Source organism: Schistocerca serialis, chromosome 4 (genome assembly GCF_023864345.2).
Source record: "Schistocerca serialis cubense isolate TAMUIC-IGC-003099 chromosome 4, iqSchSeri2.2, whole genome shotgun sequence".
Lineage (NCBI taxonomy): Eukaryota > Metazoa > Arthropoda > Insecta > Orthoptera > Acrididae > Schistocerca > Schistocerca serialis.
Genome location: NC_064641.1, coordinates 330,050,239 through 330,068,035, shown reverse-complemented (window position 1 = coordinate 330,068,035; position 17,797 = coordinate 330,050,239). Strand labels below are relative to the sequence as shown.

Here is a 17,797-nt window from a genome sequence, read left to right as displayed (position 1 = left end):
CCCTCTGTAGTGATTGTGATGGAATTTTCTAAGCACAACCACTGTGCAGGAACTCCAACTGGACAAGTGGCACTCTGTGTTGTTGTTGTTGTTGTGGTCTTCAGTCCTGAGACTGGTTTGATGCAGCTCTCCATGCTAATCTAACCTGTGCAAGCTCCTTCATCTCCCAGTACCTACTGCAACCTACATCCTTCTGAATCTGCTTAGTATATTCATCTCTTGGTCTCCCTCTACAATTTTTACCCTCCATGCTGCCCTCCAATGCTAAATTTGTGATCCCTTGATGCCTCAGGACATGTCTTACCAACCGATCCCTTCTTCTAGTTAAGTTGTGCCACAAACTTCTCTTCTCCCCAATTCTTTTCAATACCTCCTCATTAGTTACGTGATCCACCCACCTAATCTTCAACATTCTTCTGTAGCACCACATTTCGAAAGCTTCTATTCTCGTCTTGTCCAAACTATTTATTGTCCATGTTTCACTTCCATACACGGCTACACTCCATACAAATACTTTCAGAAACGACTTCCTGACACTTAAATCTATACTCGATGTTAACAAATTTCTCTTCTTCAGAAACGCTTTCCTTGTCATTGCCAGTCTACATTTTATATCCTCTCTACTTCGACCATCATCAGTTATCAGTTATTTTGCTCCCCAAATAGCAAACCTTCTTTACTACTTTAAGTGTCTCATTCCCTAATCTAATTCCCTCAGCATCACCCGACTTAATTCGACTACATTCCATTGTCTTCGTTTTACTTTTCTTGATGTTCATCTTATATCCTCCTTTCAAGACACTGTCCATTCCGTTCAACTGCTCTTGCAAGTCCTTTGCTGTCTCTGACAGAATTACAATGTCATCGGCGAACCTCAAAGTTTTTATTTCTTCTCCCTGGATTTTAATACCTACTCCAAATTTTTCTTTTGTTTCCTTTACTGCTTGCTCAATATATAGGTTGAATAGCATCGGGGAGAGGCTACAACCCTGTCTCACTCCCTTCCCAACCACTGCTTCCCTTTCATGTCCCTCAACTCTTATAACTGCCATCTGGTTTCTGTAGAAATAGTAAATAGCCTTTCGCTCCCTGTATTTTACCCCTGACGCCTTCAGTTTTTGAAAGAGAGTATTCCAGTCAACATTGTCAAAAGCTTTTTCTAAGTCTACAAATGCTAGAAACGTAGGTTTGCCTTTCCTTAATCTTTGTTCTAAGATAAGTCGTAAGGTCAGTATTGCCTCACGTGTTCCAACATTTCTATGGAATCCAAACTGATCTTCCCCGAGGTCAGCTTCTACCAGTTTTTCCATTCGTCTGTAAATAATTCACGTTAGTATTTTGCAGCTGTGGCTTATTAAACTTGTTGTTGTTGTTGTTGTGGTCTTCAGTCCTGAGACTGGTTTGATGCAGCTCTCCATGCTACTCTATCCTGTGCAAGCTTCTTCATCTCCCAGTACCTACTGCAACCTACATCCTTCTGAATCTGCTTAATAGTTCGGTAATTTTCACATCTGTCAACACCTGCTTTCTTTGGGATTTTATATTCTTCTTGAAGTCTGAGGATATTTCGCCTGTCTCGTACATCTTGCTCACCAGATGGTAGAGTTTTGTCAGGACTGGCTCTCCCAAGGCTGCCAGTAGTTCTAATGGAATGTTGTCTACTCCCGGGGCCTTGTTTCGACTCAGGTGTTTCAGTGCTCTATAAAACTCTTCACGCAGTATTGTATCTCCCATTTCATCTTCATCTACATCCTCTTCCATTTCCATAATATTGTCCTCAAGTACATAGCCCTTGTATAGACCCTCTACATACTCCTTTCACCTTTCTACTTTCCACTCTTTGTTTGGAACTGGATTTCCATCTGAGCTCTTGATATTCATACAAGTGGCTCTCATTTCTCCAAAGGTCTCTTTAATTTTCCTGTAGGCTGTTTCTATCTTATCCCTAGTGAGATGAGCCTCTACATCCTTACATTTGTCCTCTAGCCATGCCTGCTTAGCCATTTTGCACTTCCTGTCGATCTCATTTTTGAGACGTTTGTATTCCTTTTTGCCTGCTTCATTTACTGCATTTTTATGTTTTCTCCTTTCATCAATTAAATTCAATATTTCTTCTTTTACCCAAGGATTTCTACTAGCCCTCGTCTTTTTACCTACTTAATCCTCTGCTGCCTTCACTACTTCATCCTTCAGAGCTACCTATTCGTATTCTACTGTAGTTCTTTCCCCCATTCCTGTCAATTGTTCCCTTATGCTGTCCCTGAAACTCTGTACAACCTCTGGTTTAGTCAGTTTATCCAGGTCCCATCTCCTTAAATTCCCACCTTTTTGCAATTTCTTCAGTTTTAACCAATAGATTGTGGTCAGAGTCCACATCTGCCCCTGGAAATGTCCAACAATTTAAAACCTGGCTCCTAAATCTCTGTCTTACCATTACATAATCTATGTGATACCTTTTAGTGTCTCCAGGATTCTTCCATGTACACAACCTTCTTTTATGATTCTTGAACCAAGTGTTAGCTATGATTAAGTTATGCTCTGTGCAAAATTCTATCAGACAACTTCCTCTTTCATTTCTTAGCCCCAATCCATATTCACCTACTATGTTTCCTTCTCTCCCTTTTCCTACTGTCGAATTCCAGTCACCCATGACTATTAAATTTTCGTCTCCCTTCACTACCTGAACAATTTCTTTTATCTCATCATACATTTCTTCAATTTCTGCGTCATCTGCAGAGCTAGTTGGCATATAAACTTGTACTACTGCAGTAGGCATGGGCTTCGTGTCTATCTTGGCCACTATAATATGTTCACTATGCTGTTTGTAGTAGCTTACCCGCATTCCTATTTTCCTATTCATTATTAAACCTACTCTTGCATTACACCTGTTTGATTTTGTATTTATAATCCTGTATTCACCTGACCAGAAGTCTTGTTCCTCCTGCCACCGAACTTCACTAATTCCCACTAGATCTACCTTTAACCTATCCATTTCCCTTTTTAAATTTTCTAACCTACTTGCCCGGTTAAGGGATCTGACATTCCACGCTCAGATCCGTAGAATGCCAATTTTCTTTCTCCTGATAACGACGTCCTCTTGAGTAGTCCCCGCCCGGAGATCCGAATGGGGGACTATTTTACCTCCGGAATATTTTACCCAAGAGGACGCCATCATCATTTAACCATACAGTAAAGCTGCATGCCCTCGGGAAAAATTACGGCTGTAGTTTCCCCTTGCTTTCAGCCGTTCGCAGTACCACAACAACAAGGCCGTTTTGGTTAGTGTTACAAGGCGCCGTTTTGGTTAGTGTTACAAGGCCAGATCAGTCAATCATCCAGACTGTTGCCCCTGCAACTACTGAAAAGGCTGCTGCCCCTCTTCAGGAACCACATGTTTGTCTGGCCTCTCAACAGATACCCCTCCGTTGTGGTTGCACCTATCTGTATCGTTGAGGCACGCAAGCCTCCCCACCAACGGCAAGGTCCATGGTTCATGGGGGGAGGACTCTGTGTTATGCTTCTTTATTACCCCATTTCAACTTCTCCCCTATTAAAGGTGGATGGTTCTTATTCCCACACTACTGCACTGACATCTAGTTCTGCGTTTAAAATTTAAAGTCTCTATCTCATTGGTAAGTTAGTTTAAAATTAATTGCAAAATTTTTACCATACTGGAGGAGAGACAGACAAGAAAGCATACTAATTAAAATGTGTTTGAAAAAATTAAGCTAAATCATTTATCTGTCAATAATGTCACAATAACTGTTAGAGGTTTTGCATTTATCATAGCCTCTCTAAATGACATTCGCAATATGTAGAAAGGAATATAAGATAAGATAAATTTGTAATGCAACCCAATATCACAGACATAATACTACAGAAAATAGAACGAAATTACATAAAACAAAATTTTCTGGAAAATTAAAATTGTGTGCTAGACCAGGACTCGATCATGGAACTTTTGCCTTTCACCTCCAAGTGCTCTACTGAATGAGCTTTCGAGGCATAGTTCATGGCCTGATCTCATAGCTTTACTTCCAACACTACTAGTACGTCTCTCCTACCTTCTATATTTCACGTAACTTGCAGGATTAGCACTCTTGGATGAAAGTACATTGCAGAGAAGTGACTTAGCCATAGCTTAGGGGATTGTTTCCTCTATGAATTTCCACTCTGCAGTGGTGTGTTTCCTCTCAGATGTGTGTTATCATGCTGTAACCACATGAATAAAAGACAAGCAAACTGTGTTTATGATGTATTGTGCTCATATTATGTAGTTACAATTAAGAAATGTGAGGAAAAAATGTGATTGTTAAGCACAAAATCTAGAGATGCTATTTGTTTTATGTAATAACCTAAAAATGACCTCCTGTGAAAACACCCAAAACTGATAAAATATAATAAATTTGATGGCATAAACATAGACTGGTTGCTACAATTCCTTTTACGGTAATATACAAGACAGGGTGTTCTTTCGCCCATTGAGGAAAAAATCATCTCAACATCTGCAGACAGACATTAAATGCTTAAAAAAACTGCATCCCAAAAGCCAAGTATATAAGAAGTGATAAAACAGTATGTCTAACAAGAACCAATGATGTTAACAACTTGGAAACAGAAAATAATTACACACCTCTAAACAAACATACTGTAACAGAGTACATACTGCAATATCACATTTCAGAATCCATATAACTGGAAGTATGAATAAAAGCTTTAGTCAGTGAAAACACTGATTTCAGACCTGCTGATTAGTGGCAGAAAGAAACAATACTCAGCAATGATTTGTCTTTTCAAAATTTTTGTACGAAAAAAAGAAGAAAGAAGAGGAAGAAGGAGAAAGAGGAAAAGAAGAAATTATATAATGCTGATTTTCATACTTTTACATGATGTTGCATTAGTAAAATCAAATCAATGTCTGTGTACAACACCTTAACTACAGGTCATTTTCAGAAAGTAAGGTTCATTTAATCATTTAAAAAATAGAATAAGCTTTTACTAGTGGTTTTAATTTATGACTTTACTTTTCTACTTCTAAGCAATTTTCATGACATTACATGGGCTTCTTTAGCCCCTCTGCAAAGAAGCTCTCAGGAAGGGAATTGAACCAGTGGATGACAGCAGTCTTGAATCCCTTGTCATCTTCAAACAGATGTTCACCAAACCATTATAGTGCACTCTTGGGTAACTCCCAATCTAAATGAAGATGATGTATATGTAGATGTACGTAAGTTATGAATCTTATTCTTGGTATGGCCTGCAGTGTAAGGAAGCACATTATTGTAGTGAAGGCTACTCCAGTCAACCAGTCTCCGCATTGCTATTTTTTGATGGCACATCTGTTTGATGAACATCTGATAGTACACATCAAATGTAACTGTTCATCCAAATTCCATGAAATCAGCCATAAAATGGTAGTTTATCTTGCTTCACACTAGCATGACCAATAATTTTCAAATTCATTATCGTCTGCTTTCACTGACAGAGAAATGACTGCTGAATCAAAACCTTGACTTCAGTGGCTTCATAAACAATTAACAGATGGTGCTTCATCTGTGCAACTTTGTTCCAAGATGTTAAAATTTAAATACAAGCTAACTTTAGTAATCCCTACAGATGTACTGTTGCCCATATTTGGCGAGGGAACCTGTAGTAGGAGCACTGCCCAATATCACTGGCTGGTCTCTCAAATTTCATTAGCAGACAAATATAAGGCTGGCTGGTGGCCGTCTCTACTCAGTTGTCTTATCCACCTTGTTTCTACCAGTGATCTCCAACTATTGCAACTGTTTACCAGAACCATTATAAATCTGCGTGCCTAGTTGTACGACTTAGGGACATGTGGTTTCTACCACCGAAAGGGTTAATGGAGCTTTGTTTAATATCCACCTTACTGAATGCATGTGTAACAGCTAAGTAGTGGTAGGATTTTATTCAAACATAATAAGCAACTCTCTCATATTAATTTTTACTATGGCTTACTCAAATTTCCAACAAGGACTATTCCTGTTTGGTTTCATTATGAGTCTTGCCACGTAACTGTCTGCTAAATATACAACACATGCACATCTCAAAATAAAAACAATCTTAATCCATCACATGATGGCGTCATGAAGTTGTGTTCAGAATAAAAACAACTGGAGGAGAAAACTGATTATCTTTTTCTCAATTATCTAATTAGCTGTAGCCCTTCATTAATAGTGTGTGAGTCCATTATGGACAAAGTACTTACAAGAAGCCCATGAGAACAATTTTTCTACAAAGAGAACAGAGTGTTACAAACCTCTTGTACATCAATTCCTCTTGTATAATGATCATTGTAGACATCGAAGACAGGCTGACCACGGCAGGAAGTTACATCCATTTCTATTTGCATTTTGCTTCCTGGTGATGTCGAACCTGCCATAAGATTGCACGAAATATAATATGTTGTATTACACTTTTTTTTTTTTTTTTCTTCAATTACATTGTCAGATAAAATTTATGGAAACAATGATACTTTCACAAGAGATAATTTTCATATAGAACTCAGTACAAAACACAGTTTGTTCAGAAACAAAACATAGTTTGTTGAGAAACAGGGATTTTTTTTCACGCAGACTTGAATATAAAAATACAATAATGAAATATGGAAAATATGTTTGAGGATAAATGGGTTAAATAAGTTACTCAGACTGTATAAAACACACACACACACACACAAACACACACACACACACACACACAGAGAGAGAGAGAGGGGGGGGGGGGGAGAGAGAAGAGAGAACTGGAATGAAAAGAGTATACTATATGCTACTATCCTATATGTGAAATAAGCTGCATTTGCACAATTCAGAGTTCAAAGAACAAATATTACACAATAATTATAAGACTAAATGTATGGAATGTGGATATTCATCTCTTACCAACTTATGTAGATCTAGAGCTTATTTTGTTATGCAGAATTATGTGTAACTGCAAGTTTCTTTAAGTATTCAATTCTGGTGCTTGAATGTAAACATTTACTTTGCTTTGTAAGACAATTGGAGATGCCATAAAACAGTAAGTTCCATGTATTAATTTGCACAATATATAATAATGATGAGAAACAAACCATTTTGCAAAACATTTATTTAATTAGTAGTTAAAAACGGATCCACACTGACAGTTTACAGATGTGTTCACATAAAAAAACAATGAAAACTCCTGGCTGGAAATCAACAATATTAGGAAAATAGTAGATTGCTACTCACCGTAAAGATGTTATATTGAGTGGTACACATTTAGCTTTCGGTTACAGCCCTCTTAAAAAAAGAGAACACACACTCATTCACACAAGCAAGCACACCTCAAGCACATATGACTGCCATCTTTGGCAGGTTGGACCAGAATGCAACTTGTCACATTGAACAAAAGTAGCAATCTTGATTGGGGTAGGGAAGGGGGAGGGATACTAGGGTACAGGTAGGGAGAAGAGTGCTGTCTGACAGAGCATGCACGAACTAGATGAAGACATGACAAGACTGCTGCCCATTGATCTCCTTCCAGGAATTCCTTATCTCCAACTTGACCTCACCATCATTCCCCAGGTCCCTTCCTAGAAAGACTAGCCTTCCATCAGAAGAAAGGACAGCCATATACAACCCTCTCCAGAACCTCTCCCCTAAATTCATTCCCTTCCTCACCCTATGACACCTCACAAACACATACCTTTTACATGCTCTTCAAAACCCACAAACACAACAATCTTGTAAGCCTCATTGTAGCTGCTTATTGAACCCTCACTGAAAGAATTTTGGCCCCCGTTGACTAGTACCTCCAACCAATTGCCTAAAATCTAGCCTCCCACATCAAGAATACCTACCATTTCCTTCACTGACTCTCCACCATCCCCACCCCCCACCCCCTTTACCCCTGGATTCCCACTTCTCACTGTTGATGCCATTTCCCTATACACCAATATCCCTCATTCCCGCCATCTCGCCACTATTGAGCACTCCCTTCCCCCAACATACCTCAGACGCCAAACTCACTACCTCATTCCTCATACTCCTTACCAACTTTATCCCAACACAAAACTACTCCTCCTTTGAAGGGAAGGTATATGAACAAATCTGTGGCCCCATCAGAGGCAAGGCTACCTGCAAAAGCCGCCACATCATACCAGCTCTGCTGCAATCATTGCACAGCTTTTTATATTGGTATAGCTACCAACCCCCCTCCCCCCCTACCCGCAAACCTCCCCCTGCCTTGGGCACCTGCATGTCATCCTCACATGACAACCTGTTTATGGACCATCTAGAAGAAACAATCCTAGCCTACCAAAACACTAAAACCCTGGTCTGGTTCAGGTTTACTGATGGTATCTTCATGATTTGCACCTCAACATCTCTCCCATCTGCTTTCCTGATCCTCCCCAACCTGGCATGCCCCCTTCCCTGAAGTTGACCTCCTTCTCTCTGATGGCTCCAACTGCACCTCCGTCTACATTAAACCCACCAACCACTAACAGTACCAGCATTTTGACAGCTACCTTCTACAGAGCCTGTCCACCCAGGGCTGGAGAATCTGCAGTGACGAGAACTCCCTTGCCCTTTATGCTGAAGGCCTTCAAAGATGTTTGTTAATGTTGTTTATTTGTGGGGCACTCAACTGTGCGGTCGTCAGCACCCATATAAAGTCACAATTTTTACACATTCCAATTCTTTACACAGTCTAATCGAGCCACTGCCACAAATGATGATGATGATGATGATGAAGAAATGATGGGGGCAACACAAACACCCAGTCCCTAGGCAGAGAAAATACCCAACCCATCCGGGAATCGAACCCAGGACCCCATGAGCCTTGGAAGACACACACTACCCCTGACCAGTCTGCAAACAGATCTAGGATACCATTCCCCCACACACCCACAAGTCACCCACCACTCCCATGAACCAGCTACAAAAGAGTGTCCCCTTCATCACCCAATACCACCCCAGACTGGAACAACTGAAACCACATCCTTAGTGAAGGCTTTGATAACCTATTATCTTGCCCTCAAATGAGGGACATCTTATATCAGATCCTTCTACACCCTTCTAAAATGGTGTTCTCATTGTCCATTAACCCGGACAACATCCTAGTCCAGCCCTATGCCACTCCCATTCCTAATCCCTTGCCACAGGGACCATGTCCTTATGGAGGATCCAGGTGCAAGACCTGCCCAATCCACACACCCAGCACTGCCTATTGCAGTACTGCCACAAGCTTATCCTGCCCCATCAGAGGCTCGGCCACCTGTGAAAGCAACCATGTCATACTAGCTCTGCTGCAATCATTGCACAGCTTCTTATATTTGTATGACCTACAACCAGCTGTTCGCTAGGATGGCCAAGAGCATGGTAGACCACCCTATAGCATGACGTGCAGCTGAACATAACATGCTTGATTTAAATGACTGCTTCTCCTCCACCAACAGCTTTTTCAAAATGCAAAATGTGTAGTTGGGAATTATCCTTACAACACATTCTCTGCACTCAAAATTATGCCTGCATCAACCTATGGTATCTTATTGTCCCTATCACCACCTCCCTATTCACATCCGCTCACCATCATTGTGTGCCTTCTGTGCCAATGCACCTGCCCGTTTTTCCCCTTTCCTGCCCCCCCCCCCCCCCTTCCCTCTGCCTCAAAGCATCCCGACACTGCACCTGGCAGTCTTGTAATGTCTCCACTAGTCCCTACATGATCCACCAGAGTGTTCTCTCTCCTCTCGCCTGAACCCAGCTATCCCTCTCCCTTCCCCACCCCACTCCACATTACTGCCTTCATTCAATGTGACAGTTGCATTCTGGTCTGAGCTGCCACAAATGGTGGTCATTGTGTGAGAGGTGTGCTTGCTTGTATGAATATACAGGGTGTGATTCAAAAGTTTCAGGAGTTAACTCAGAACTAGAGATTTATTGGACATTTAAGTACAGCGGACTAAAATTCTTCAAAATATGCTCCTTCGGCATCAACACAGTGCTGCCAGCACGTCTTCCACTGTTCATAGCCCGTCTGGAAGGCCTTGGGCGTCATGCTGTCAAGGGCTCTCGTCGAAGCCTACTGGATGGCATCGATGGAGTCGATTTGATTCGTTTTAGGCCTGTCTCGAGTCGGGGGAAGAGGAAAAAGTCAGTTGGAGCCGAGTCGGGGAAAGAGGAAAAAGTCACTTGGAGCCAAGTCGGGGCTCTAGGGTGGCTGTGGCAGAATTGCCACATTGAAATTGACGTGTGAGGGGCACATTGTCGTGATGGAGAATCCAATCGCCCTTGATTGCCGGGCGGACGCAGCAAACTCGATCCCTCAAGCGACAGAGCAATCCAGCATAAAAGTCACATGTGACAGTTTGTCCACGAGCTACAAACTCCTTGTGAATCATTCCTTTACCATAAAAAAAAAAAAAATCAATCAGCATGCACTTCACACATGACTTGCTCATGCGAGCTTTCTTGGACTTCGGCGAGGAAGCTTTGACACTTCGACTCAGGAACGTACTTGTAGACCCAGGTCTTATCACTAGTAACCACTTTCTCCAGAAGGTTTGGATCAACATACAACCGTTGGAGCATTTCCTGGAAAACAGTCATGCGCTGTTTCTTCTGATCCACCAACAAAACTTTTGGCACCAGTTTGGCACACACTTTTTGCATCATCAAATTCTCTGTCACAATCCTCCACACTGTCTCTGATTGAGTCCCAGTTCATTGGGAATTAATCTAGTACTAAGACGACGGTCATTGTTTGAAAGTTCCCCCACTCCCTCCACATTTTGATTTGTTCGGCTTGACGATGGCCTCCCAGAGCGGTCATTGTCTTCAACATTCCCGCGGCCATCTTTGAAACGTTTGTGTCACATGAAAACCATTGCACGGGACATGGCTTCTTCCTTAAAGGCCTCTTGAATCGTACCGAGAGTCTCCATGGCGGTTTTGTTCAGTTGCATGCAAAACTTAATCGCATAATGCTGCTCCAAGTGCTGCTCCATTTTCGCCTCTCCCACTTTGCGACCGAGGTCAATGACGTGCACTCACGCTGCAAGCGATATGCTCTCTCCAGGGTTCTGGAGGCAACTGCCACAGCGTCAGTTGAGTGCTTTCCCTGAGACTCCCCACTACTTCCCCTACCCGGTGGTACTGGTCCGCACGTGCTCTCCTACTCAGAAATGAATCAGTCTCGAAACTTCTGGATCACACCATGTATGTGCGTTTTTTTATTTTATTTGAATATAATAGAGGGAAACATTCCACATGGGAAAAATATATCTAAAAACAAAGATGAGGTGACTTACCAAACGAAAGCGCTGGCAGGTTGATAGACACACAAACATACACACAAAATTCAAGCTTTCGCAACCAACGGTTGCTTCATCAGGAAAGAGGGTAGGAGAGGGAAAGACAAAAGGATGTAGGTTTTAAGGGAGAGGGTAAGGAGTCATTCCAATCCCGGGAGCGGAAAGACTTACCTTAGGGGGAAAAAAGGACAGGTATACACTCGCACACACACACATATCCATCTGCACATACACAGACACAAGTATGTGCGGATGGATATATCTGTGTGTGTGTGTGTGTGTGTGTGTGTGTGTGTGTGTGTGTGTGTATACCTGTCCTTTTTTCCCCCTAAGGTAAGTCTTTCCGCTCCCAGGATTGGAATGACTCCTTACCCTCTCCCTTAAAACCCACATCCTTTCGTCTTTCCCTCTCCTTCCCTCTTTCCTGATGAAGCAACCGCTGGTTGCGAAAGCTTGAATTTTGTTTGTATGTTTGTGTTTGTTTGTGTGTCTATCAACCTGCCAGCACTTTCGTTTGGTAAGTCACCTCATCTTTGTTTTTAGATATATTTTTATTTTATTTTATTTATTTATTTTTCTCTGAAGAAGGTTTTGGCTGAAATCTAAATGTATAACAGCCTTTCCATTGTGAGATAAGAGAATTACTGAGCAGGAGAGTAGTTTTGTGCTGTATTGGATGTCTTAGATCTTGAAAATATGAGTTAAATAAATGTAATAGGGAAAAAGACTATGGAAATTTGGGAAAGGTAGTAAGAAAAGGAAGAAAACTGAACAGTTCTGAACCAGCCTTCAAGTTTTTATTAGATAATTAGTCTGAATAATTACCTGCAACAGTAGATGTACAAGGACGTAGAATATAACACACTGCTATGAAAACAAACAGCACTAGGTCAGAAATTTATTTATTTATTTATTTATTTATTGTTCCGTGGGACCAAATTAAGGAGAAGTCTCCATGGTCATGGAACAAGTCAATACATGAAATTATAATACGATATTACAAACAGATAAAATGAAATATAAAAAAACATATTCAGGTGACAAGTCGTAAGTTTAAATGAAGAAAATCAACAATGTAACACTGGAATTTGCTTAATTTTTTAGCTCTTCCAGGAGCTCCTCGACAGAATAGAAGGAGTGAGCCATGAGGAAACTCTTCAGTTTGGACTTAAAAGAGTTTGGGCTACTGCTAAGATTTTTGAGTTCTTGTGGTAGCTAATTGAAAATTGATGCAGCAGAATACTGCACTCCTTTCTGCACAAGAGTCAAGGAAGTGCATTCTACATGCAGTTTTGATTTCTGCCTAGTATTAACTGAGTGAAAGCTGCTAACTCTTGGGAATAGGTTAATATTGCTAACAACAAACGACATTAAAGAAAATACATACTGTGAGGGCAATGTCAGAATTCCCAGATTTTTGAATAGGGGTCGACAAGACGTTCTCGAACTTACACCACATATAGCTCGAACAGCCCGTTTTTGAGCCAAAAATACCCTTTTTGAATCAGAAGAATTACCCCAAAAAATAATACCACATGACATAAGCGTATGAAAATATGCAAAGTAGACTACTTTTCGTGTTGAAGTGTCACTTATTTCAGATACTGTTCTAATGGTAAACAAAGCAGCATTTAGCTTCTGAACAAGATCCTGGACATCGGCTTTCCACAACAGCTTACTATCTATCCGAACACCTAGGAACTTGAACTGTTCCGCCTCGCTTATAATATGCCTATTCTGTCTGATCAAAATATCGGTACTTGTTGAATTGTGAGTTAGAAACTGTAAAAAGTGAGTCTTACTGTGATTTAGCATCAAATTATTTTCCACAAGCCACGAACTTATTTCATGAACTACATTATTTGCCATAGGTTCGTGAGTAGTGGATTGCGGTGTGAGACTTGTTCGAAGTATTTTCACTGGGGGGGAATGCAGTGGGGAAGCCAGTGGGCATTCTGGTGAGATCCTCTCCTGGAACTGCAGGTTATGTAGCAAGAGTAAGTTGATAGAGGAGCAGGAGCGTAAGATCTGTGCCCTTCAGGTGCAGTTGAAAAACGCACAGGAGGAGCTAGATAGGATGAGGAGGGAGAAGGGGGTTGGGGAATGGGAGCTGGCTGTTGGCAAGAGATCTGCTAGGAGAAGAAGATTTTCAGATAGTTTTACTATTGGTGTTTACAATAGATATGACCAACTATCAGAGTCTAGTGGAGAGGAATCTCTAGTAGCTGTAGGTGTAGGAAGCATGCAGCAGACCTCAGTAGTTACGGTGGCTAGAACAGTTGCAACGTCGAAGAGGAAGAAGAAGTTTCTGCTGTTAGGTAGTTCTCATGGCAGAAGTGTAGGCCAGCAGTTGCAGGAAGTGCTGGGGAGTGAGTACCAGGTCACCAGCATTGTGAAGCCCAATGCAGAGTTGGCTCAGGTGACTGTTAACATAGGGGGGTTATGTAGGGATTTTACTAAAGAGGATCAGGTAGTGATTGTGGGTGGGGCTGGTAATAGTATTGGTAGGGATGGGGAGTATGACATAGATGGTGACCTGGAAAAGATAGCCACTCAGACTGGCAACACGAATGCGCATTTCGTGGAACTGTTTCAGCATCACGATCGGCCTCATCTTAATACAGCCGTCAGGCGTAATAACATGAGACTTCGGGGTGCGCTGATGACAGAAAGCATAGGTCATATTTCAGTGGTGTCAGTGGAGTCTATCAGCAGGACGGGTTTCACTAGACATGGCCTGCACCTCAACAGGTATGGGAAGGGGAGGTTGGCAAAGCTTATAGGTGACAGCATAGGTGGGGTTGGTGGGATCACTCATGGGAAAATTCCTGTAGTAGTGGGTGTCGAAGTATTTTCACTGGGGGGAATGCAGTGGGGAAGCCAGTGGGCATTCTGGTGAGATCCTCTCCTGGAACTGCAGGTTATGTAGCAAGAGTAAGCAGCTGCACCTTTTTTAGATTGAAGTCAGCTGATAGGTATTCCTACTTAAGGGAAGTCTCTCTAACAAGGGAATCACTTTTGACAAAGCTTAGGTATCCGAGTAATGAGGGAATTAGTATATTTCATCAAAATATACAAGGTATTAGAGATAAACTTAGTGAACTGCTTATAGATGTTGACTCTGAAATTATTGGTATATCTGAACACTTCTTAAATAAGGAGATAATTCAGAGGCTTCCTTTACCAGGATACAGGTTGGCTGGCAGCTTTTCGAGGAGCTCTTTGCGGTGTGGTGGAGTAGCCATGTATGTGAAAAACGGCATCCCATTTGAGTCAATTGATGTTTCAAAGTACTGCACTGAAAAGGTGTTTGAATGTTGTGCAGGTGTGGTTAAATTTAACGGAGCTAAACTTATAACTGTTGTTATTTATAGATCCCCAGACTCCGATTTCACAACATTTTTGTTAGAGCTAGAGGAGGTTCTTGGTTCACTTTATAGGAAATACAAAAAGTTAGTTATATGTGGTGACTTCAATATTAATTGTATAAGTGATTGTGCAAGGAAGAGGATGCTGGTAGACCTCTTTAATTCATATAATCTTATGCAAACCGTATTCATTCCAACGAGAGTGCATGGGAACAGTAGAACAACCATAGACAACATTTTTGTTCATTCCTGATTACTAGAAGGGCATTCTGTTAGCAAAAAGGTGAATGGCCTTTCAGATCATGATGCACAAATTTTAACTTTAAAAGATTTTTGTGCTGCAACACGTGTTAAATATAGTCATCAGCTGTTCAGGAAAGCTGATCCAATTGCTGTAGAGACCTTTGTAAACCTTATAAAGGAACAAGAGTGGCAAGATGTTTATAGCGCTGATACAGTAGACGATAAATATAATGCTTTTCTCAAGACTTTTCTCATGCTCTTTGAAAGTTGCTTTCCATTAGAATGTTTAAAACAGGGTACTAGCACAAACAGGCAGCCTGGGTTGCTGACTAGAGGGATAAGAATATCTTGTAGAACAAAATGGCAATTATATCAAAACGTTAGAAACAGTCAAAATCTAAATGCAGCAGCCCATTACAAACAGTATTGTAAGGTGCTTAAAAATGTTATTAGGAAGGCAAAAAGTATGTGGTATGCAGATAGAATAGCTAAGTCTCAGGATAAAACTGAAACCATATGGTCAGTCGTAAAGGAAGTTGCTGGTCTATAGAGACAGGTCGAGGATATAGAATCAGTGCGTAGTGGGAATGTGCGTGTTACTGATAAGTCGCATATATGTACAATATTTAATAATCACTTTCTGAATATAGCAGGTGAACTAAATAGAAACCTAGTCCCAACAGGGAATCATATAGCGCTCTTAGAAAAAAGTGTTCCGAGACTGTTACCTGAAATGCTCCTCCATGATACTGACAAGAGGGAGATTGAGTTAATAATTAAATCACTAAAGACCAAGAACTCTCATGGATATGATGGGGTATCTAGCAGAATACTGAAGTATTGTTCTATGTATGTTAGCCCAGTTCTCAGCCATATCTGCAACTTTTCCTTTAGGAGTGGTCGGTTTCCTGACCGATTAAAGTACTCGGTAGTGAAGCCACTTTATAAAAAGGGAGACAGGGATAATGTTGACTATTATAGACCTATTTCTATGCCATCGGTGTTTACTAAAGTTATCGAGAGTGTTGTATATACAAGGTTACTGGAGCACAATTCACATAATTTGCTGTGAAATGTACAGTTTGGTTTTAGAAATGGCTTAACAACTGAAAATGCTATATTCTCTTTTCTCTGTGAGGTTTTGGACAGATTAAATAAAAGGTTGCGAACGTTAGGTGTTTTCTTTGATTTAACGAAGGCTTTTGACTATGTTGACTACAAAATATTACTGCAGAAGTTGGACCATTATGGAGTAAGGGGAGTAGCTTACAATTGGTTCGCCTCTTACTTTAAGAACAGAAAGCAGACGGTAATTCTCCGCAATATTGAGAGTGGTAGTGATGTTCAGTCCCAATGGGGCACTGTTAAGTGGGGCGTTCCCCAGGGGTCGGTGCTGGGGCCACTGCTGTTTCTTATTTATATAAATGATATGCCTTCTAGTATTACAGGTGATTCAAAAATATTTCTGTTTGCTGATGACACCAGCTTGATAGTGAAGGATCTTGTGTGTAATATTGAGACAGTATCAAATAATTTAGTTCATGAAATAATTTTGTGGCTTGTGGAAAACAATTTGATGCTAAATCACAGTACGACTCAGTTTTTACAGTTTCTAACTCACAATTCAACAAGAACCGATATTTTGATCAGACGGAATAGGCATATTATAAGCGAGACGGAACAGTTCAAGTTCGTAGACGTTTGGATAGATAGTAAGCTGTTGTGGAAAGCCCATGTCCAGGAAAATGAACTGTAAAGAAAAAAGGCATGCTACCAGGTAGAAATCATGAGAGGGATGTATATCAGATGGCATAGGATAAATTAAGAACAGATTAGCATATTACATGTACTGTGAGGCTAAGCACAAACCTTGGCTGGTGGCAAAGGACGTAGGGCCTCTGTGAAAGACTATGGTGATGAGGATCAAGTGATCATGGGCAGGGCATTAGATAACATTTCTGGTAAGTATGGAAAGATCATCATTAGCAGTGATCTAGATGGTGTAATGGGATTGACAAATCAACTTCATTTTGTTATATTACACACTACAGTTGTGTTAAAAAGCATTTACCGTATTTACTCGAATCTAAGCCGCACTTTTTTTCCGGTTTTTGTAATCCAAAAAACCGCCTGCGGCTTAGAATCGAGTGCAAAGTAAGCGGAAGTTCTGGAAAATGTTGGTAGGTGCCGACACAACTAACTTCTGCCGTCGAACATATGTAGCGCTACACAGGCATGCTTTGCAGGCACAAAGATAAATACTGGCGTCTAACCCTCTGCATCAGTAAATAAATTTAAAAAAAAGGTGGAAGAAGAGCTTCTTTCTCCGCCTCGAGTTTCGGCCACTGCATTTTCATACATTATCCAACGAAGTAAATACAAATTCCGTATTGTGCATCTTCGAATGTAGCACCATTTCGATGTACTACGAAAATCCGACTGGCAAGACTGGAATGTTTGTTAATATGGCCAACTCTACGTTCTGAATTTTTTCCTACCTGTGAGAAGAGATGGTTTCTTATAGAAACTTTTATGAATTGTGAATTGCATGCTGTATTCTCTTCACCATAAGAATAATACGAATATAAACATTTTGCCATGTATTCTTTCATGTTTGCTGCTATCTCATTTAAATCCTGTCTGCCTAATAAACTACAAAACTAGAGTGAGAAAACAGCAAACACGGAAAAATATAGATATCATCCCATGTTTATATTCGTATTATTCTTACACCTAATAGTGATACAGTCAGAAATAAAGCACGGCAATTGACTAGATTTTAAAATCTAAGATGACTAATTTCAGTGCAGAATGTAATGTACTAAAGAGGCGTCTGCAGAGATTTTCGAACGGAGAAAATTTTTCGCTAAACTGTCGTTCAGAACAT

General features: G+C 40.7%; 1 protein-coding gene across 1 annotated transcript in view; it reads right to left on the bottom strand.

The window, feature by feature from the left end:
• The window catches only part of LOC126474959 (death-associated protein kinase dapk-1-like), a 314,370-nt gene that overhangs the window by 108,604 nt on the left and 187,969 nt on the right, over positions 1 to 17,797 (bottom strand). Inside the window, exon 15 of the mRNA XM_050102484.1 lies at positions 6,284 to 6,399. Coding sequence (XP_049958441.1) covers positions 6,284 to 6,399 — 116 coding nt within the window. The remainder of the gene's footprint in view (positions 1 to 6,283; positions 6,400 to 17,797) is intronic.